Source organism: Mercenaria mercenaria, chromosome 7 (genome assembly GCF_021730395.1).
Source record: "Mercenaria mercenaria strain notata chromosome 7, MADL_Memer_1, whole genome shotgun sequence".
Classification (NCBI taxonomy): Eukaryota; Metazoa; Mollusca; class Bivalvia; order Venerida; family Veneridae; genus Mercenaria; species Mercenaria mercenaria.
The window spans coordinates 33,272,246-33,295,465 of record NC_069367.1 but is presented as its reverse complement, the minus strand read 5'-3'; the positions used below and the strand labels follow the sequence as shown (position 1 = coordinate 33,295,465).

The 23,220-nt window shown below is 33.5% G+C and overlaps 1 protein-coding gene across 1 annotated transcript in view; it reads right to left on the bottom strand.

Moving 5' to 3' along the window:
- LOC123554477 (uncharacterized) overlaps positions 1–11,815 on the bottom strand; it is a 50,531-nt gene extending 38,716 nt beyond the window's left edge. Inside the window, exon 1 of the mRNA XM_053548055.1 lies at positions 11,452–11,815. Within this exon, the coding sequence (XP_053404030.1) occupies positions 11,452–11,792 (341 nt within the window). The 5' untranslated portion in view covers positions 11,793–11,815. The remainder of the gene's footprint in view (positions 1–11,451) is intronic.
- Between the last annotated feature and the right edge of the window lie 11,405 nt (positions 11,816–23,220).

Genomic DNA, 23,220 nt, shown 5'->3' with positions numbered 1-23,220 from the left:
GTGGTTTTGACTTGGATAAAATACAGCTGAAAACAACGCTTGAAATGAATTCAAATACCCACAGTCTATCTTTCAACTCCATTTCCGTGCAAGACATTGTAAGGTAAATGAAATTTAGTCCATCATGAATGGTTTAGATCCAATGATTACAATAAACGACTGCTTAAATCTGGTTATTTGTGTAAATTTCTAACTAAAAATGAGTAAACGACACAATACACAAAGTCAAGGTCGATTTACCCAGACTTTCAAAACAGTCACCGTACCATTCCGTAAAATTACAGATATCAGAACATGCATTATATTTATTTATCGTCTCCTAGGCAACGTCATTTCCTAAAATGCGGCCCAACGTCATTAAGACGCTGTCATATCACAAACAATTAATCGATACAATTACGATTACCATTGGTTCAATGTTTATAGCAAATAAATGCATTTCCTACACCTTCCTACCAATAAATAAATATTTAAGTTTCACTTGAAGTGGATAAAAACTGTAAGGGGAACTGACACAAACTTTTAGTTACAGATGGAAGGTATGACGAACTGCTGAAATAATATAATATAATATAATATATATAATATAATATAATATAATATAATATAATATAATATAATATAATATAATATAATATAATATAATGAGGCTCATAATACTCTTTGGACTGAAAAATGTTTACTGAAAACCTTCCGAATTTTATATGATGATAGTCTGCGGCTAAGAGATGAGACCTTAGTTTTTATGTCAGTCAATCTAAGTCACTGACTCAAGACAGTTTTTAAGGTAGTTCTGCGCGTTTGGATCGAAAATTTTTCTACAATGTAGAATTTGATTAAACTCTGATTTTTCAGAACTTCAGAATATACCTAGAACATTCATCAAATAAAAAGAGTAGGGTCGTGTGCTTGATTTTTTGCTAGACTGATTTGAAAAATTTGGACCTCACGCAATATTTCATAATGGGAGTCTATGGGAAAATCATAACTTCTATAACATTTTCGAGAATAGAAATTTTTCTACAATGTAGAATTCGATGAAACTTCTCACAGTTGTAAATAAACACATCGCCTATAATTTGTTGAAATAAAATTTATAGGTCCGTGTGCTTATTTCTGAGACATTTAACCAAGATTAAAGTGAACCAGACATTTCAAGCTAATTTTAAGACATTTTTTTTATCTTTTTTTACGTGTCATATGTTTTAATATCATATTTTGACTTTAGAAATATAGCAATAGTGCCATTGTAATAAATTTACTCACAGGTTTCGATTAAATCATAAAATCATGTTCATTTCCGTATGCCGAATCCAGGCTTTATTCTACGTTTTTCGGAAAAATAACGTTACGCCATCACTTCCGGTTTATCAAACGTGCAGAACTACCTTAAAGATAAATGCTGGATGCATAAGCTTTAGACTATAAAACTGCATAGAATGATTGCCTGAAGACCATTATGCCAAAAGCACTATTACCTCGAGGCTAAAAAACTTATCAAAAGCTAAAATAAGGAACATTTCTGTGAAATTATTGTGAAAATGGGTAAACAGTTTCTGGCGATCTTTTTAAAGTTTCCACTACACAAATTGGGAAAAGTAACCTCTAGCGGCCATGTTTTCGACGAATTGAAATCCTGGTAGAGAGTCAGTCGAGAAACATTTCTGTCAAATTATTTTGAAATCAGGCAAGAGGTTTCTGAAAAGAAGATTTTTGCGTTGCCACAGTAGTCAGAGTTTTGCATAAAATAAACTTCTTCTAATACATTTGGTATTGAACTACTCAACGAACATCAAGGCCAAGTTTCATTGACTTCTACTAAATAGTCAGAGGAGATGTCGAATAAAAAATTGTATGGACGAACGTACGACGGAAGTAAATTGATCACATAGCTCACCCCGAGCATTTCGTGCACATATGAGCTCAAATGCCCCAAAATTTCCCAAGAGCAATGACTGGCTGGCTTGCATTATACTTTAAGAAATACACCCCTTTCCTATTCAGAGTTTTAGTAGAATTGTAATGCATTTAAACTGCTACTTCGACATTACTTGAAAATAGGTTTTAAGCTTAAGCAGTTGTTCTTTATCATAATCATTCACATATGACAATGTCCGTATCTCTCGTGAATCAATATTCCAAAACAAAATAAAATTAATTTAGCAAACAACTAATTCAGTTCTATGGTAATTCTATACTGTTTAGTATACTATTACAGTATAGAATTGGTATAGCATTGTACTGTGTACTATTTGACTGTCAATAGCTATATATATAGTATACTGTCTCGTAAACAATGGTTTGTATACATCTTCATCTACATGATTCTCCCATCAGTCAATAACTGACTATGACTGGGAGGCGACTATCTGAGGGACACTTTGTTTATTGAGCTGCTATTGAATACACAAAATTAGTGTGCAATATTAAAATCAATACTACTATATTACAAGTTAGAGGTTATAATATAAAAGATGATAGAAACATTCATTTCAGGTTAGAACATCAGTACTTCCAGGCCACTCCTGAACTCATTTAGAGTAGCACTGGATTTTACATGATATGGTAGGATGTTCCAAAGTCTAATGGTTCTTGAAAAGAATGAATTCATGTGATACCGTGTACGAGAGAAGGAAATATGAAAGTTAAGGTTCCTAAATTCTATTAGGTACTTGTGATCTACAAAGACAATTGAGTGATAGATTTTATACAACATAATTTGGGATGTGAAATTTCTCTTTGTTTCTAAAGTTTGCCATTTTAGTACAGATAACATTTACCATTATTATGCTATAATACTATTACAGTATTGGTATACCATTGTACTGTATACTATTTGACCGTCAATAGTATAGTAGTCGCAACTTGACCGCGATGGTTGACCTTAGGCTGATTATTCATATCGATTATTTCATTGTAGAAATAAGGGGGTGCTTAGGGTAGCCGTATTTATTATATGGAATTAGTTTGTATACAGAATACAGTTTTTTTTTACATTTTCTAATACACTAATTCATATTTACATAAATTTATATTTCCATTTTCTCGTGCAGCTTGTATTTTAAATGCAAAGAGATTAAGTGTTTTACGTACACTCCTTTTTACTAATAGGTTGTACCTCATTATGTATTATAATACAAAGGTCAACCATCGGGGTCAAGTTGCGTCCACTATATACCATCTTGTAAACAATGGTGTGTATACCATAAGTATACTATTATACGCTGCACACTGGTTGTGTTTATCATTAGTATACCATTATAATTTATAAACTGTTGTGTATATCATTAGTATACCATTATACTTTACCCTGCAAAACTTAAGTAGAATCTGAGTTTTTCTATACATATCCTAGGTAAATTATAGGAACATGTGTAGGAATAAACAATTATTTCTGGTCATCTCTGCTTTGTTTTAGTACTGACACAAATTATTTACGGTATTCGGTAACTAAGGGTTTACTATGGTATTTATGATCAATGAGTTCGATCCCCCGCTCCTCCAACTAAAATTACTAACACAGGTATAAGAGCCCCGTGTACTGTTGCTTTACACCTGGCACGCTTAAGAACCAGGGAAGCTTCTGGAAATGGAGCGTCTTTTGTATCTTGCACTATCCTCTTATTAACATTACCAAAAGTCTCCTGAAGTAATCGCTCGTGTCAGGATTAAGATGTTAAACAGTGGTATTCAAGTGGATTTTCATCAGTTTTAAAGAAAAGTGAGGAATGTTTGATTGATTTTTTTCTTTTGTTTTAATTATTATTATTAATTTACGAATAGAAGGTGGTTTATCATTTTTAAGCAACATCTTATGTTGTATTTTGTTTTAATTTATTCTGTTAGAATTTTTTAAGGAACAGAAAGACCCATTACCTAGAGTAAGGTCCCTTTTATAAATGTATGTTTTAATACATTTTAATTTGTAACCACCCCCATTTAAAAAGTGGTTCAAATATAATTTCTAGTTTTATATCTACATTTTACAGATACTTGGATATTTCAAGAAACTGAACAAAACAACAAGTTTTTAAAATGACATGTACAGCTTCCTTGAAGTTTATTTTTTACCGATCTGTCATGAAAGGTTGCACAATCAAGATATGCAAGGGGAGGTAATTTTTAATTTACGCATACCATTTCTTAGTAGTAGCTTTGGTAATTTTCATTGCAAATCTTTGACAATTATAATTCAATAGTTATTATATTCATATCAGTTCTTAGGCAAAGAATGTTTACTAAATTTATAATTATGCTAAAATAAACGGACCATTTCGGTTGTGCAACCAGAATAGGAAAATCAAATTTTAAAAGTACCTCTAATGAAAATCTATAAAGTATTATTATTCAGTGAGCACAAATACATGTATGTGTTGTGTAGATGATCAAATATTTATAGAAACCAGTGACTTTACCAAAACCAGATTAACCACCTTTAAAATAGATTTTAGATAAAATTACAAACTTCTGAATGTGAATACCCTGATTAACCTTAATATGTAGTTTTATCTATATATTAATTTCCTTTAGGTTTGCGCATAGAGAAAACTGGATCTACATAGTCCGTATAGAGTTGAATAGAATGTAATTAGTAGTTTGTTAGCAGTATACAATTAGTATACCATCAACAATATACAATTAGTATACTATTAACGGTAATTTTTTAGTATACTATTTACCATCCATGGCATAATCAATTTGCATATCATTACACAGTTTGATTAATAATAGTACCTTGATGGTAGTTTGTTATAGTATACTATTAGCTCATTTGCATGTGGAATTTTTACTAATTCTATACTAATGGTATACTGTATACGATTAATTGTTTGTTATAGTAGTTTATTACCTTGTTTGTTTTTTTTTTCGTTTGTGTCATTTCACTATTTTAAGTTAAGTTTGTGCACTTTTTTCTCTTATATTGAAATTACTTAATGGATTTGGCGGAAATTTGAAAAAGTTGCTGATCAACAATGACAATATTGTATGTGCAATAAAATCCCAAACTGTGACATCGATATTCCATGGATTATACTTTAAACTTATACTGTCCGCATTTAAAAATTCTTTGAAAACGCATCTCTTTCACACATGTTATATAAAATAACAAGTCTGAAATACTGTTGAAAATGGCGTTAAACCAAAACCAAACAAATAAAAATAACAAAATCATGACAGGTTTGTTTCGTGATGAGAAAGGGATTGCTCTCCTTTAATAGTGTAATGTAATTTAACGTTGAACATAATTTATGGATGATCTTGTTGTAATTACTATTCCTTTTAATCTTTTACCAATATATATATATATATATATATATATATATATATATATATATATATATATATATATATATATATATATATATATATATATATATATATATGTATGTATGTGTTCTTTATGTCTTTGTAAAGCACGTTTGAACGCACATATTTTGTATGAAATAATTGGCGCACTTTTGTCCAAGCCTTACAATGCTATTTGCTACAAATGTTATAAATCGACGGACAATGTATTGAAACATCTTTTGCTTTTCTGTTCAATGAACAGCGCCAGCAGAGAGCAACTTTAGTCAACACTTCTCAATAAATTTGGCTTAAAGCTATATACTGACCTAATACAGATGCAGCCAGATAAACAATTGTTTCACATGTTATCTGGCATGTCTAGCTTTTTGACCAACACAGAATCAATAGAATGTTTACAAATAGTCAGTAAAGCATTCTCGTTTATGTACATGTAATGGTTTGATCACCTCCTTTAGTTATATTAAACAAAAGTACATTCAAGTACATTGATAGTAACTGTCCCTAACAGTGTGAATAATCAACATTAGTGTTATACGTGAATCTCATAAACATTGAGATTTTTCTGACATTTCCTTTGTCATTCCCTATCAAACTTGTGTTTCGATTCGGCAAGTTGTAGGACACGTGACATCTCAATAGTCCTTTGAAAACTATAATAGCTTGTTGTTGTTCTTTGTTTCTTTTTAATAATTTGTCTAATATAATAGAAATTGACGTTATGTATGTGATGTAATGTATTTGCTTGCTACATACTGTGTCAATATGTGTTCTGTTTTTGTATATAATGCTATGTATATTATATACATTTATGTGCTATACTCTCCCTATGAGGAGGCAATAAAGATATCTATCTATCTAAGTTATGCACTTTACTTTACTTGTTTAATTACATATTAACTTTATACTAACCAAAACGCCTTGCATGGGCGTATAATAAATAATATGGAAAACACGACCATTCGGATCTCGCTCAACAATCTATCTATACGCGTACAATATAAGCAAAGTAATACTAGAAAGTATTTCTATCAATTGATTTCATCACGCGTAAGCTTGTTTTAAGACTAGTCACCTCCGATGACCCGCCAAAAGATTATTATAGTAACGTTTGTGGGAGGATAGTGCAAGATACAGAAACTCTCTAGTTCCATCAGATTCCGTGTTTCCTTTGTGTAAAGCTGTAAAGCACCCATAAAATTGACTCTTATCGTAATGTCATTAAAGTTTAGCTGAATGAGCGGGTGCTCGAACTCATGACCCCCAATTTCGTTGTCAGTGTTACCACTGGACTACTCCGTCCGCTCTTGTGTAAAAGATAGACATTTTCTTTATATTTAAACTTGTGCATAAAATTCCTTTGCCAAATGTTGCATTGATTAAGAACCTAAATCTTGGATAAGTAAATATTTGTTATGAAATGGATACTTTTCAATTGATTTTTGATAAACTTTTATTGAAATCTTGAAAATGAGAAATTAATTATTGCAGTAATCATTATTGAAAAAGGTTCCGTTGAAAGAGTAGGATTGAGGGATGTGTAGAATTTAATAAACCATTTGGGAAACTTTAAAACTCTGTTAGTCATATTTTACCATGCAGATAACGTTGTTGCTTTCTATATCATATATTCTTATTAACCATTATATAGAGATAGTACCTAAGTTTTTCAAATCATAGGTTTGAAGTTAAAAAGCTTTGAAATGAAGAGAAATGTCCATATATTTCTCAAAAACAGAAATATAGACAATATTTTAACCAGAAGTGCGGAGTTATGAGCATTTAATATTTTCATGATAACGAAAATTTTGTGATCAAGGAAATGTAACTCTTCTTGAACATGGAGAGCATAAACATCAAAGGGACATAATATAGTCAATATTTTCTAATTGGGTGCATTTGATTTAACATTCAACTTTGATCTGGATTGCTAAATACTGATCCATGATACTGTGTGCTAAAAATTTAGAACATCTGGAACAGTCTATTAACAGCAAAACTATGCTTTAGCAGAATCTAAATAGAGTTAAGCTCTAACTGGGACTCGAACCCAGGACCTCTCACCCCTAAGGCAGACACTCTACTACTTCCCTATAACAGCAGTAGCTAATAGCAATGCAGTTTAATTGCTGGATTACATTGCGTGAACTGGAACAATAATCGGTGAACTCCGGATTATCGGCGTATTCGCTTTGTTACCTAACGGCAATTTTTGTGTAAAGAAAAAATATAATCTAATGCTGCCAACGTCATAATTGGTCAAATCTGCACAAATTTCTCTGACGTGTTGTTCAGAGTATGAACTTACTAACTGGCAGTACCAGTGAAATATTACTTACACTGAATCTTTTATATTTGCCCTTTTTTGCAGTTGCCGAACGGCAAAGACGATGAGATTTGTCCAAATATAAGTAACTATTTTACCAGTTTTGAGAGGATTTCAATTGATGGGAAATTACAGTTACAAACTAAATACCTTTCTGCAACACATGGAGTCATATGCATTCACTGTCAATCAGTATTATGACTGAGATCGACTGTCATTCATTCATTTCAAAGTTTCATAGACAGAGTCCGTTGTTTACATTTTTATCGTAACCGGTGCACTTGTAAAAATCACTTTAGTTTGAAAAATCAAAGTATGCGAAGAGCTATGGTACGGTCTCTACATTATAATTTAAATACAAATACATGTACTGCTGTGAAAACTGATCTGATTTTCTACCCGCTGATATATTTCATCAAATATGATAGTAGTTTGGTAAAAGCAATGTACAATATATGAATTACTAATTCTAATCAGGGCCTCCGTGGCCGTGTGGTTAACGTCTCTGACTTAGTACCACTTTTCCCGTACCGATGTGGCGTTGAACTCTTCCTGTAAATCTTCCCTGACATCCAGTTGGCTTACGGAAGGTTGATGTTTCTACCCAGATGCCCGTTCGTGATGAAATAATAAACCGAGGGGCACCTGTGGTCTTCCTCCACAATCAAAGCTGGAAAGTCGCTATATGACCTATACTTGTGTCGGTGCGAAGTTAAATCTAACGAAAACAAACAAAATCAGATTGATTTTTAATAAAGCTTGAGTAAGAACACAGAACAAAGTACATTAAGGAACTCATAAATCGGCCAAATGTTTCGATTTTTTTCAAAACAGAATCTGTTCATACATGTCTCTTATAAGACTTAACAAACATGACAGTAAACATTTTAACCACCATATAATTATGAAGTTTACTTTAGTTTCTACTACGGCAACAAAGTTTGTGTAGAACGTTTACACTAAATGTAGCAAATGGTTCTTACTGCGTACAGCAGCATCGAATCCAAGATAAAAAAATTATATGTAATAAGTTACTTTTTTAGATATTAAACAAAGGGACTTTCGAAAGGTTTGTCCGGAATGTTTCATTTGTGCTAAGTCTGTGCAGTAAATTAAGATTGCCAAAGTGAGTTAAAATTTGGAGAGTAAGAAAAGAAAAAATCGAGATGTAACTCGAAACTGTCAGCAACTTTACACATAGGAACAGTAATTTGTTGTTACCTATGTTCTTCTTGTTCGGATGTTAACAATTATTTATCTTTAAGCTATATACTTTGATCTTATTACTTATAAATACAGAAACAACAAGCCTGGATTGTTTTCCATCGAAACAGATACTGTTCGCCTTTGAAATGCCATCTTTTTCTGTCAAAAGTTCTTCATACATCCTTCCATCAGAAGACATCAGCACTATATTTTTGGAATTGTGTCCAGCAATGCATACCTGACTTCTGTTTATCCAGCACAAACCACTAGGTCTATCCAGCTTTGAATCCTTCTGGACCACAACTCTCCTGTTACCTTCCTTTTGTATGATGTGAACATCACCATAACTATCGCTAACATAAATTTCTTTTCCAGAGCTATGTACTGTTATATTTGCAGGACATTGCGTCTCAGCATAATGTGATTTCATCAACGCTCCGTCAATAGTATAAACTTCAATATGACCGGTACCTTCGTTATTATTTCGGACACGACTTCCACCACAGCAAACATATATCAACCCGTCATTGTATGCAATACCACGACAACGATCGCCAACATTAAATGACTTCTCTAACGTCATTGTTTCCTTCTGGGAGATAAACTGAACTTCCTTCTTGTTTATTAGAGTAACGGCGAGAAGGGACGCATCTATCTGACAAATACCGAATGGATTATCATTTACGGTCAGGAAGGATGTGACAGAGTATGATTCATTCATTTTCTTGATCCGACTGTTGTTGTAATCCGTCATTACAATATTTCCATCTGCACAAAGGCACATGTTGGTAATATTGCAAAAAGCATCACCATTAGCAACTCTTGCATCAAATTCGCCAATAAACCTTTCAACTTCTACAGCTGAATAACTTATGATTTGTCCCATAATATTGTTTTTAGAACCGGTTATCTGATAATAAGGATCAAACCACAATCTTCCGGTTTTCTTAGCTCTTTCTAGAGTTTCTAAACGATCTGCTGCAATTTTTTTTCTCTCGTGTCCAAGTTTAGCTTGAACGTATTTCTCCGAAACATTCCCACTCTTTGCAGCCTGTATCTTCTGTCGATCTTTCACAAGTGAAGCAAGTGTGTCTTCAACTTCTTTGATGTCCGAATCTATATTCTGCACTTTCATCTTGAATGACACATCTATTTCGTTTAGGAGCTCCGTTTCCATCTTATCTAACTGGTCGTTGATCTTCTTTTTTCAGATTTTATTTCTTGAAGCAGCTTATCTTTTTCTCGCTTTGAACAATCTAATTCCTTTTGCTTCTTTTGTTTTAAAGCGATGAAACGTGTCTCTAAACTGCTTATTGCTGTTTCCAATTGCTGAAGCTTTTCGGAACTTCTCGACTGTTTTGCTACGTCTGGTATGAAGCTTATTCCCTGGCATGCACTGTAATTAAAAAGATAAACTGTCTGAAATCGTTATGATATATTTACTTTTATATTCTTCGAAACAAGACTTTTGGCATCTAATATTTATCTTTTCTATGTAGGATCACTACTGTCTTATTGTTTTTTAGGCGATATTAATATATCATTGCTCATAAAATATCTAAATTGAACATATTTATGATTGCTGATATGTGTGGACGTTGCTTTAATTTCTTTTTGTCGATATTGTGATGTATAGCTTAAGTCGTTTACTTTTAAAATCATTAAATATTCCTTGAAATAAAAATGAACAAGATAATGGGGTTATTGTAATAGTAACTTGATCTGAGATGTTGCTCGCCTCGTGTGATCCTGTCCGGCAAAATCCACTCGAGCCGATTACAATTCTCCCAGATCAAGTTACTGTAGTAATGACCCTTTTATTAAATAACTACCGCTTTTTGTTTATTTTGTTTTATGAAAAACTCTTATACTTGAGGTATGGAACCTTACCACTAGACATTGTCTAGGAATACAGACCTCCTTTTCCAAGACATTGTGGTTTTTCTCATTTATAAATTTTGTTGCAAATGAAAATATCAAGTAAGATTTAAGAAACAGTCACCGAAAACTTTAATTTAAATCGTTCTCCCTCGATTGTTTACATTTTCTTTCGAAACGTACTACACGGAACGCCAGATAAACCATGTGTAATCTAACTAACACAAATAAATTAAACTAAACGATGTAAAATTATGTTATGAAAAGTCTTTATTGATATTTTGGAGAATGTTTAAATAAGACTGAAAGATCAGGGAATATATTTTCCGCCCATTTGTTGACTATTACGAGAAAGAAGGGAAAATTTCACAAATAATTATTTCCATTTTGTGTCGGTTAATCTTTAATTAAACCAGCTATGTAAACTTTTTATGGTAATTTCAGATATGATTTATTTAGTGGGTTTGATGCGCTTGTTATTCTTTTATCAACGGTTTAATATATTACAATAAGTTAACTGGCAAGGAACTCCATATTTATTTATTCGAAAGAAAGTGAACGCTGGTAACGTTATCTGTGAGCGATTTAGATTCAAGTTTACGATTCCATTTAATACTTCACCTGCAACAAAATTAAAGATATAAATAACCCACAACATATGGTAAAAGGAGGCCCGTACTCCTAGGCAATCCTTATATATAATTAAATGGAAACCGAAAGTAAAAATGAAATACCTGTGTTCAACAGCTATACAAGTGGAGCAGCCAACTTTATCGTGGCTAGGGCAGTAGACATCTATCAATTTTCCGCCATGTCTATCACATCTCTGACTCGGCAGCTCAATTCTTTGTCCGCTAGGAGTTTTCACTTTGTCCAGTAACTGGTGCCCCTTCATCAAAGAGAATTTATTGTGATCATTCAAGCACGTTGTACACAGGTTTTCATCACATTCTACACAATGTTTGGCAGCAGCCACATTCTTCCCTTCTTTAGCACAAGGTGAACATGGAAAATCATGAACATCATCCGATCCTTGATACAAGGATTTTCTCAATTTACGCCCATCGGCTTCCATTTTCTTAATCAGGAAATGTTTACTTGCTGGTTCATATTGTAGGGAATAAACTCTGTCGTATCAGTACAGTATACCGTACATTGTTAGCATTTCATTTTGCTATATCGCTATAGGCTTTATCGGAGTTTTCGCCTCATTTGTTAAGTTATTACTTCCGTTGCGAGATGAATATACGCATAAGTAACTCCTTCTTTTCATTTATTAGCTGCTACCTCGGAGTTACTAGGTCCTGCGTAGGAGTCACCAAGTCGTACGTAAGAGTTAGTAGGTCGTATGTAGGAGTTAGTAAGTCTTAGGTACGAGTTAGTAAGCCATACGTAGCAGTTAGTAGGTCGTACGTAGGAGATACTAAGACTTACGTAGAAGTCACCAAGTCGTACGTAAGAGTTAGTTAGTCGTACATAGGGGTTAGGAAATCGTAGGTACGAGTTAGTAAGCTATACGTAGGAGTTATTAATACGTACAAAGAGGTTTGTACGGTATACATAGGAGTTACGTTGTACGTACGAGTTACCAAGTCGTACGTATAGGAGTTAGTAAATTGTTCGTTAGAATTACTAAGTCATATGTAGGAGTGAGTAAGTCGTACGAAGAAGTTTGTTAGTTATACATATGAGTCGAGACACACGAGACATGTATTGTATCATTTAAAATTAGTTTAGTTATTTAATATTACTTGATATTATTTGTAAATAGGAGGGATTTAGTACACAAATAAAATTGAAAATAATATATATAAATATTAAACCCTTTATGTCCTTAGTTTCACTTAAGCAGACATCCGGCATGAGTCGGGATTCGACAAGGGACGGATACTAAGGCATCACCATAAATATTTAATACCCAGCCCGTTAAATCTGTAATATAACAATTAGTTATTTTGTAAAACACAACTTTACTTTAATACAAGATATAAAATGTCATATATCGCAATATATTCACGTATTACTAAACTAAAGTCCTGCTTTTATTTCAACATTTTTATTTTTGTAGTGATTTTTCAAAATGGAACACATTTTTGTCATATGCATGTAAGGTCACGTAACTATATGGATTTGCAACTCATGAAAATTCGTATAATTAAGCAAAGGGACGTATGAAATCAGTTAAGAAGAAACAATATTTGCACAGCATACTATCGTTTAGTGATTCAAGAGTTTGCGATTCGATGAATTGGTTTTTTCACTTGACGTCTAGCAGTACAGTAAATAATTATATTTCCGATGACTAATACGATATGAGTAAAATAACGTATAATGGTCACCTTATGTATTTTCAATATGTCTGTCAGATTGGCTTTTAAAGCAAAACCCGCTCAAGTGTAGCTGAAGCTATAGATGCAGGCGAGATGTTGTTCAATATTCCAAAACGTTCAGATTAATTTCATTGTTCATTCCAAATCCAGGCATAATGATCTGATGTAACATAAACGTAGCAGAAAATAGTGACTGGTAGATAACTGCTGGCACTGACGTTGAATGCGTCTGTACTGACTGATGGCACAAATCGCAGACGACAACCACAATGTTGATGGCGAGTAGAAAATAGTTCGCAGCGGAAAAGACAAGTCAAATTGTACGACGGTTTACTTCGCTGTAATTTTGAAGAAAAAAAGTAAAAATCGGAACTGCTTTCTGATATTTCAAAGACACATTAAAACCTCGTAAAATCTGAATCACTGTTATTGTCCACCGTCTAGCCTTTATGCAGAATGGTTAGAAATAAAATCGGAACAACATAGTTGTATAATAGTAATCTTATTAGTCCCTCTGTATTCTTATGTATGGCACAATATTATTTCAATAGAAAAAGACAAAATATCATTCTATTTCAACAAACATGTAAATTATAACAATGTTTTTTTTTTCTGAACTTTTTATTACTACGAACATGTGGTGATTTTAAAACATAAAAATGGTAACGTTCAGTAATATATCTGTATATTTGAAACTTAACTATTTATACTATTTATAGCTTTATAGTATATCCTGCAGAATTTCGAATTGTATCCGGAAACAAACTTTCTAGTTGCTATGGTAATTCCTTCACATTAGTCGTATCATCAGACTTGTTCGAACTGCTCATTCTTTGGGAGTCTTTGTCGAATACGACAATATTATATACACGCAAGCGTAATATATCCGCTCTCTTTTCAAATGTTTTAAAATACTTTGCCAACATGAGATATAAAAACATTTTACATTCTTGAAACGTTCCTATGTATAGGTACAAGTTTACGAACGAATCCAGCTGCATAAAGAAAGAGCCTACGCAACGAAATGCACGCATATGTGTAAGGTCACGTAGATGTACGTACTTGTTGCTCATGAAAATACATACCAGCAAAGGGACTTGTAAAATCAGGTAAGTTGAAACGATATTTATGACAGGTTTGAGCACAGCGAACTGACGTTCAGTAATTCTGTCGGAGTTGTTTGATGCTAGGCGGTTCAATGTATTTATATCTTTAACGTGACGTCTGGCAATACGGTGAATAATTGTATTTCCTACGATTAATATGAAATCGTACAATAACATTGTCACTACAATAGTATATCGTAAACTTGATGCAGCTTCCCACAAATCGCATAATTCTAAAGTCCAGTTACACTGCGTATGAAAACTTGCTGTCAAAATGACAAGAGGGATTAACGTATGTGTTAACCATAGCAGCGCTATAATAGCGTAAATATTCACCTTTTGCACAAACAAAGTATATTTCAGATTTGCTTTTAAAGCAAAAACCCGCTCTAATGTAACTGAAGCTATCGATGCAGACGAGATGTTGTTCAATATTCCGACAGTTCCGGAACGCGAAATTTGTACGATGTCATTGTTAATTCCAAATCCAAAAATAGCAATCTGATGTAACACAAACGTTGCAGAGCATATGGCGTCACTAACGATGAAACTGATAGATAACTGCTGACACTGACGTGGAATGCGTTTGCACTGACTCAGCAGACGAACGGCAACTGCATCGCAGACGACAATAACTACGCTGATGGCGAGTAGAAAATAATTCGCAGCGGAAATAACAGGTCCAAATGGTACGAATGTTGATGAATCGGCGTTAACTTCATCGTCCTGTAGTTGTGAAGAATTATTAAAATCAGAATTGTTCTGAAAAGTAGACATTTTAAACACATGCTTTTACCGTCTTCACAATGATGAGAATTTGATGTCTACCTTTAATCACGCACTAGCATTTGGTATAACAGTCAAATCTACTCCGAACGGTCCGTGATCTTCCATCCAAGTGAAATCGGAACTATTAGACACGCAGTAGCAGCGAAAATGAACGCATTCATGTCTATCAATTCTTGTAAATTTACATTTATTGATAATTTATTTGTAGTGTAATGGTCATTTGATATACAATAATACCTTTACAGACCTTAATTATCAAGATATGCACTTGGACAGACCAGAATACATGCTGTATTATAGTGTATAGAAAGAGTGATTACAACGACAGTAAAAGGTGTAGGTGCGTGTATAGATATAACAAAACAGGTTGTGACAAACAATAGAAATGAAACAGCACATCATGTTATAAACCGCGTATTTATAAATGCGTCCGGATAGGGACTACTTTCAATCTGACTAAAGTACATCTCCAATTATGCTACGCTTAGGATCTGAAGACGTGCTATTGATAGCTTCGTTCTGACTACCCTTCCGCTAGCCAATCAGAGCCTTACTTACAACATTTTGTATGTGAAAGTAGAAGTTCAAAAAATCTATATTTAGCCTGGGTTTTTCATCTTTAGAATTCTTACGACGACCACATTGTGACTACGCCCTCGTGTTTTGAGAGAAATCATAGTTTTTATTACGTCATGGTACGGACTTGGTCACGTAAGGTGTCAGACAGCCGATTAGTTCAGTCGGTAGGGCACTCGTCCCGGACTGACTGAAATTTTTTCTCACCCTTTGACATTCAACGCTATTTTGATGGTTCAGCTAAAATTGTTCAAAATAGGTGTCTTTTTCTTGAACTATATTTATAAAAAATATTGCCATGTTGTAACATGAATAATTCTCTATCAACGACTTCTAATCAGCGGTCTATGATTGGCTCAGTTAAAGAGTTATTGAAGGGACAGTGAAAGAAACACAACTACCAAGAGCTCACTTTTTGTTTGCTTTCTTATATAAATCATACTGGTTCAGTCTCAATTACGTTTTGGATCGATGCATTATTAATAGTTCTTAATAGGTGGTAATGAGGCTCTGCCGAGTTACCCAAGAGCCAAATATTTCCATCCGCACATTCTTCCAGTGATAGATTCTTTTTCTTGCATACCATATTCTTAAAGAATTCTTTTAAGCACAATTTTGTTATATTAGCGTATGAATTTACGCATTCACTCATAAATTACAGCATTTCACCCTGGGATGTAAGACGAGTTTTTCTAGCACCGGCAAAAACACGGGAAAATCCTGTCTGGTATGCATATGCAAGAAATATGCAATGTTTCTTGCTCATACAATTTTTAGCCAGCAATCTGCGTCTTGTTCTAGTAACAAATGTATATAATGTGCTAAATTTCCATTCACTTAATGACAAGTTGACATATAATTGTAGAAAAAATAATGTTAGTATGCCGTTTTATATATGTATTAAGTTGTTGTTTAAAACTGCTAATTTAATATTTTTCTCATTTTAAAGCAATATGCACGATAAAAAAAAAAATTGACTAAAAGTAATCAAATTAAAAAGCTTGAATTTCCAAGTTAAGCTCTTGGAAAATACAGATGATTTTTCTAATTGAGCAGCATATAAAAATCAGTATGGAAATTTTCATTCTAACGAAAGTTGCCTTACGGAAATAAATACATTTAACCGCTTTTATGATGGGGTAAACAAATGTGTACATTTACAACTGTACGATTCTTCGTGAAATTTTCAGAGTCCATCTCTAGTGTGTAAGAATGGAATAAAAATCTTGTTTTTCAGTTTTAATCACTCCAAACAAATAAGCACAGCATCCTACACTTTCATAAAATCATTTATCACTGAATTATTTTCTTATAACATGCTAAATAAATGGAACATCCTACGATGCTGAAATTATTCGTCTGACAGTCACGAGGAAATACCATTGCAACCATCTGAGCATATTATTCAATAGTTGGTAAGTTGTATTAGCACATGCAATGTCTTAGCCATCGCCTTATACACGTGCAGGACGTTAAGATTTAATGAATGGTTATACTGCAACTCAGTGGAAGCTTTTAACTAGATCAACCATAAAATTGTCTAAACTCCGTAGGACGTGATTTTCATGTGGTGGGTAAAATATACCTTTGAGAAAAGGGGTTGCCCCTACCTGAAAGCCGTGAACAGGTATGGTATTTTGTAGGTATTTGATTACTTTTAGTAACCGACATCTTGTGCAGTCATTTGCACAATTAACACAATGAATATTTTTTTTTGTTTTACTTGTACTTTACAAGACCTTTCCAAAATTATGCAAGTTTTCATTCTAAACTTGATATAAAAAGTACAAACCTTTGTTGATTTTAGCAAATAGAATTTTTCATCGAGCGTATTAAAGACATAAGGCGAGAGCACCCTCTGTATCTTGAACTATCCTCCAAAACCAGAAATAACTATCATATTTCTTGAAGGGGAGTTCATATGGGTAACGGTTAGTTACTATAACGGTTTGCAATGAAGATATATGCAACGATTCTTCAAGCAAGCAGTTTCCGGTGAAATGTACAGAATCCTGTTTAGCTCATGTAGTGTGTCGTCGGTTGTGTCTTCGGTCGACGCGCGACACAAAGCACAACAATACGACTAGACAAGCACGTGTCGCATTGTTATGCGTCGTGTCGCATTCTTTGCATTCTTTTACATAATCGAGGTCCCGCGGTTACATATCGCTTTAACGCAGTGTCAAATATGAATATCGCAGCGATTCGATATGAAATATACATACTGCTTTCAATCAGTATGAAATATAAATGTCGCTGTTAATCAATATGAACTCTAAATACCGCTGTTTAAATTAAAACGAAATCTACACGTCTTTGTTAAATAATATGGAATCTAAATAACGTTAGAGTCAATATGATCCTTGATCCTCTATTCTTTTTAGTATATGTTAATGACATTACTGATAATCTGTTAAGTGTAGCTCGTCTTTTTGCTGATGATAGTTCCTTAGCTGTCTCATCTTCAGATATAGATTTCATGCAACGCACTTTAAATAATGATCTTCAGATAATTAGTGACTGGTCTCTGCAATGGCTCGTAGAATTTAATCCTAATAAAACAGAAGTAGTATTTTTTACATTAGGGTCAGAACGTAAACCTGCATTGATATTCAATAATGTTAGTTTTGACTTTGTCGAAAGTCATAAACATTTAGGAGTAACATTTAGATCTGATGGAAAATGGCATGATCATATTAATAATGTTATGTCATCCGCTTCGAAAGTCCTTGGATCAATGAGATCACTGAAATTTAAAATTAATCGTAATTCATTGAATCAAATATACATATCTTATTTAAGGCCCTTATTAGAATATGCATCTGTTGTATGGGATGAATGTGCCGACTATGAGAAACAAGCTTTAGAAAAGATTCAGTACGAAACAGCACGAATTGTAACTGGCTTAACCAGATCAGTCTCAATTGAACGGTTAATGAAGGAAATAGGTTGGGTTTCATTAAAAGACAGGCGCACTATTCAAAAACTTGTAACTGTTTATAAAGCAAGACAAGGAAACTTGCCAAATTATCTAGCAGATATATTTCCTGCAACTGTTTCTGAAACTAATCCCTATCCTCTTCGTAATAATAACGACTATGAAACATTAGCCCGTCGTACTCAGATATACAGTTCCTCTTTTATTCCGTCAGCCACTTCTCTCTGGAACAATCTTGAACTAGACATAAGAAACTCGGAATCAATTAATATTTTCAAAACTAAATTAAAGACAAAATTTAAAGCGCGCAACATTCCTAAATACTACTGCGCAGGTGACAGACAAATTTCGGTATATCATGCACGCATGCGTAATTATTGTAGTAACCTAAATGGTGATCTCTTTCGTAATCATCTTCGTAATAATCGTATGTGTGAATGTGGTCATCCAAATGAGGACGCAGAACATTTTTTCTTCAACTGTACTTATTTCCAAACTCAAAGAATTAACTTATTTCGCGATACTCGTATGTTTCATCCGCTAAATTTAGAAACTCTGCTCTGTGGTAGCGATAGATATACGGATGAGAATAATTTTATATTCTTACAGGTTCAAAAATACATAAAACAGACTGCAAGATTCAAACATTAATATACGATATTATGAATGAGAACATAAAGTTGGGAATACTGGAATGTCTAATATATAAGACTGACTTCCCAAGGAGCTGGACCCCACCCACCCTCTCTCTCTCTCTCTCTCATAAAATATATACATGCTTTATTTCATTTTCAAATTTACAAAGCCTTTAATTTTCCCGCCAATTTGTTTCGTGTTATATCTGTTGGGGAGGGCCGTCATCTGATGTTGTAAGAACTTGTGGCCCGACCCATTTGCTTATTTGTTTGTGTTTGTAAAAATGTTGTATATGCTTGTAAATATTGAATGAGCAATAAAATATGTCTAAACTAAAAAAAACTAAGTCAATATGATTGTAGTGTTCTTGCAAAACATCGTGCAGACGTATATGATTTTTACATCTCATGATATTAATGATATTCTTCAAATGGTGCAGGTTGTTAAACAATTCAAATAAAGTAAATCAGACAGGGTTTCCACTGGCAAACATTAAACTCTATTCTAACACGATCCGCAGCAATTACTATATAAATATATAGCGAAATCGCCTATTCATGAATCTACGATAAAATATGGTTGGCTGTTACATTTCACACCCTATTATTGTGACATAAGAGATTCTACTTCAGTTCCATTACATACGAATTATTCTAGGGCCAAACGGTTGAAAACAGCATTTCAAAAACATAAATATGATAAAAAATCATACTGACTTATGTGTAGGACCGTAAAACATGTTCTGATCTCTACGAGCGAATTCAATTAGCTCAATTATGATTAAACGGTGACATCATGAATGTATGACATAAAGTATAACGTCATAATGATGTGACGTCATATAAAAGTTAAGCTCGTCACTCGTAACACAGGGTCAACTCGCCTAATTTGATGATTCGTATAAGTTAGATAATACATAAAAGTGTGTTACCGGCTGGTATCATAATGCGTGGGGGAATCTCAGGGAACGTAATTTGGGTAGCAAACGAGCCTCGTAGAGGCGAGTTTGCTATCAAATTACGTTCCCTGAGAATCTCCCAAGCATGATGATACTCGCCGGTAACACACGCGTATGTATTGTCTAACTGATTTATTGCATGACTGAAAACAGTAAACTGAACACATTTTTTAAATATTTCAATTAAAAATATTCAAAAATATTTCCCCTCTTGAGCCTCCCTTAGAAACATTTCAATGACATGATAAACCCCCAACTGCCATATAAAAGCAAGAAGGTGGCGACGGGCAGGTTTTTATATAAATTATGCATGCTTCACATCAGAGATCCCTTTTTCAAAATTTTAAATAAACTACTGAAAAAAAATGTTTTAAAAAGTGCATAAATACACATAGAAACATTCCTTATTAATCAGTGTAATTATTTTTTAAAACAAAAAGTTGGGAAATAGAGTTTAAAAAATAATTTAAACTAAGTGCTAAAATTTTGAATTTGCCGGGAGGCCCTAATGAGGTCATGAACCCTGGAGAAATAGAGAAGCTAAACACTTCCCATGTGGCTAATTTTATCAACAAAGGTTATTTATCAATGGAATTAACACCTAGAGCATATTGTAAACCTTTGCCAGAAACAAAATTTGAATTTTTAAACAGAATAGAATATCATAATAATTTTTGCCGTTATATTTTTATATTACTTAAAAAAATCAAGTTTTAAATCAAGATGCAGAGAACTTAACTACAGAAATACAGCAATAAATTATTTCAAATAGCTTATCATTTTCAATAACTTATCACAGCAACACTTGCTAATTTGTGTGTATTTCTCTACATCCCAGAAAGAGAAAACTGTGAGCGATACCTGTGTGCAGCGGAATTTAGAGCACGGCTAACCGTGGCGATACCAGAACTTAGAAAACACAAAACTTCAAAGGAAAATGCCGCAGTCATGCAATAATGTTCATAATTAGTTTGCGAGCTGTTAGATTACTAATTTATAAATACTTCTCAAAATTCTGATAAAAAAGAAACAAATATCTATACGTTCCATTAGCTATGCAACACTTTCTAACCATAGGGGGTAAATTGTAACCGCATATGACCCGAATGACGTATTACGCTGAAAATGTAGTACTGTAAAATGCGAATTATTTTCGTTGTTAGAATCGAAATAATAAATATGTTCAAATAATTTTATCAATTATTAAAACATGGGCAGTCGTGATTTAATTATTACGCATCCAAACTCCTGCCCATATTTTTTTAACTGATAAAATATAGGAACAGATTCATTATTTCTTAAATCCAACATGAACTGTTCTAACGGCGGAGAACCGATTGACTATCAAACTGAATCAAACCAAATTCCAAGACCTAAATATTCTTTACACTCACGTAAATCACTCAGTTACTCGAGTATATTCATCTAAGTGGGTAACAAAAAGGTGATTCAAACCCCGCACTGGTTCAACAAATGATCGCAGATTCTGCCCGCGTGAGTGCGTGTGAGTGTGCGTGCGTGCGTGCGTGTATATATATACATGTAATAAAGAGCTTGCTTATAATCTTCCACCCGGATAACCTGGTCTTTTCCCGCCAGGTAGACAAGGATAATTTCCTAACAACCTAAGGGACAATGTACAAAACTACCAAAAAGCGAGCTTTCATTTTTAATAGCTCATTTGCTGAGACTGAAAAAGTTTTATGAACGTAAGACCTGACTAAGTAAGATTGGTTTAACCATACACCTTCCTAATACCGACACCTCTGCAATTTTCCATTATTATTTAATTTCTGGGTCAATTCATTTCAAACAGAGGTTGCTTTTTCATTGGATTCTTCTGTATTGTAACTCTGTCAATTAATTGCCTTTTCCTGAAATCTATGTAGGCCTACAAAGTTATTTCAGTTTTCTTAAAAGAATCAACTTAATTATCCTTCCTAATATCAACACTTTAATGGCCAGGTGATTCTTTTTTTAAAATTCTACCCCGAGACAGAGTGCAGTTATGAAAGCTTAATGTTTAATGAAAAATCAAATACCGTATGAATATTATTCCTTTAGCCCATTTTGTACAGTCACCTCCGTTAAACCATACGAGAGACTCCTCCGAAAGAATGTGAGTTATTTTAGTTAAAGGACAGTTCAATATGAAGAAGACGCTCCGATTCCAGAATCCTTTCCTGGTTCTTTTAATAGCGTGCCAAATGTAATGCACCCTTACACGTGACGACTTTTATCCCAATGTTAATTATTTTACTTAGTGGAGTGAGGAGTCGAACACAAGATTTCATAGCAAGATAATGTTACCCCTTGACCACAACTTCTTTGAAACACAAAGTTTTATAATGGCTGTAACGCCAAAGTAAAACGGATAAAAGACAAATATAACTTTAAAACGTACTGACATTATTGCATTGTCTCACAACCACAAACAGTTTCAAGTACAATAGGCCATTTCTATTCTGTTCTTGAGTATAGATTATGCTCCACAAAGTTAATATAACAGGTATGAAGTACCTCTACTTGAAATGATAAACGTTATTACCGGTTTCATAATGACACATGCTATCTCACAATTTAAATATCTGTTAATGTTGATCTTAAGCTGTTGTGACGCACTACCACTTTTTATGCATGCTAAAGTCTGCATCGGCGTATGATATTGTCAATCTTGAAACATCGGGTATTTCCGTATTCTCCGGTTAATACACAGTCTATTGCGAAGCATAAAGGCCAAGGTGATCAGATTGATGATATTGTTAGTAACAAACATTCAGCATCTTAAATCATTAAGGCAAGTAACATAATTCTTCAGATGGTGTATAACGCTCAAAGAAGAGGGTTCGTAGGATTTATATAAGAAAATGTCCTATTATTATTTTTTTTTTACAAAATTTCGAAAAACATGGATTTGTCTTACTATAAAACGTCAAATAAATCCAGAGGGACAGCGTGGAATGGAAAACGGAGTGTTAAGCGAGGCTTTTTATCCACATTGTCCAGTAGGTCTTTTGCAACATTTTCAGTTATAAATTTGATATCGCTAATATTATGACGTCATAATACAACGTCAAATTGTGGCGTCAGTATGCGCACGTGTAGCTAGGGGAAAAATAACCAGACTGCGATTTCTGGTGATTTCACTGGTGCTGGAAAACTTCATCTTA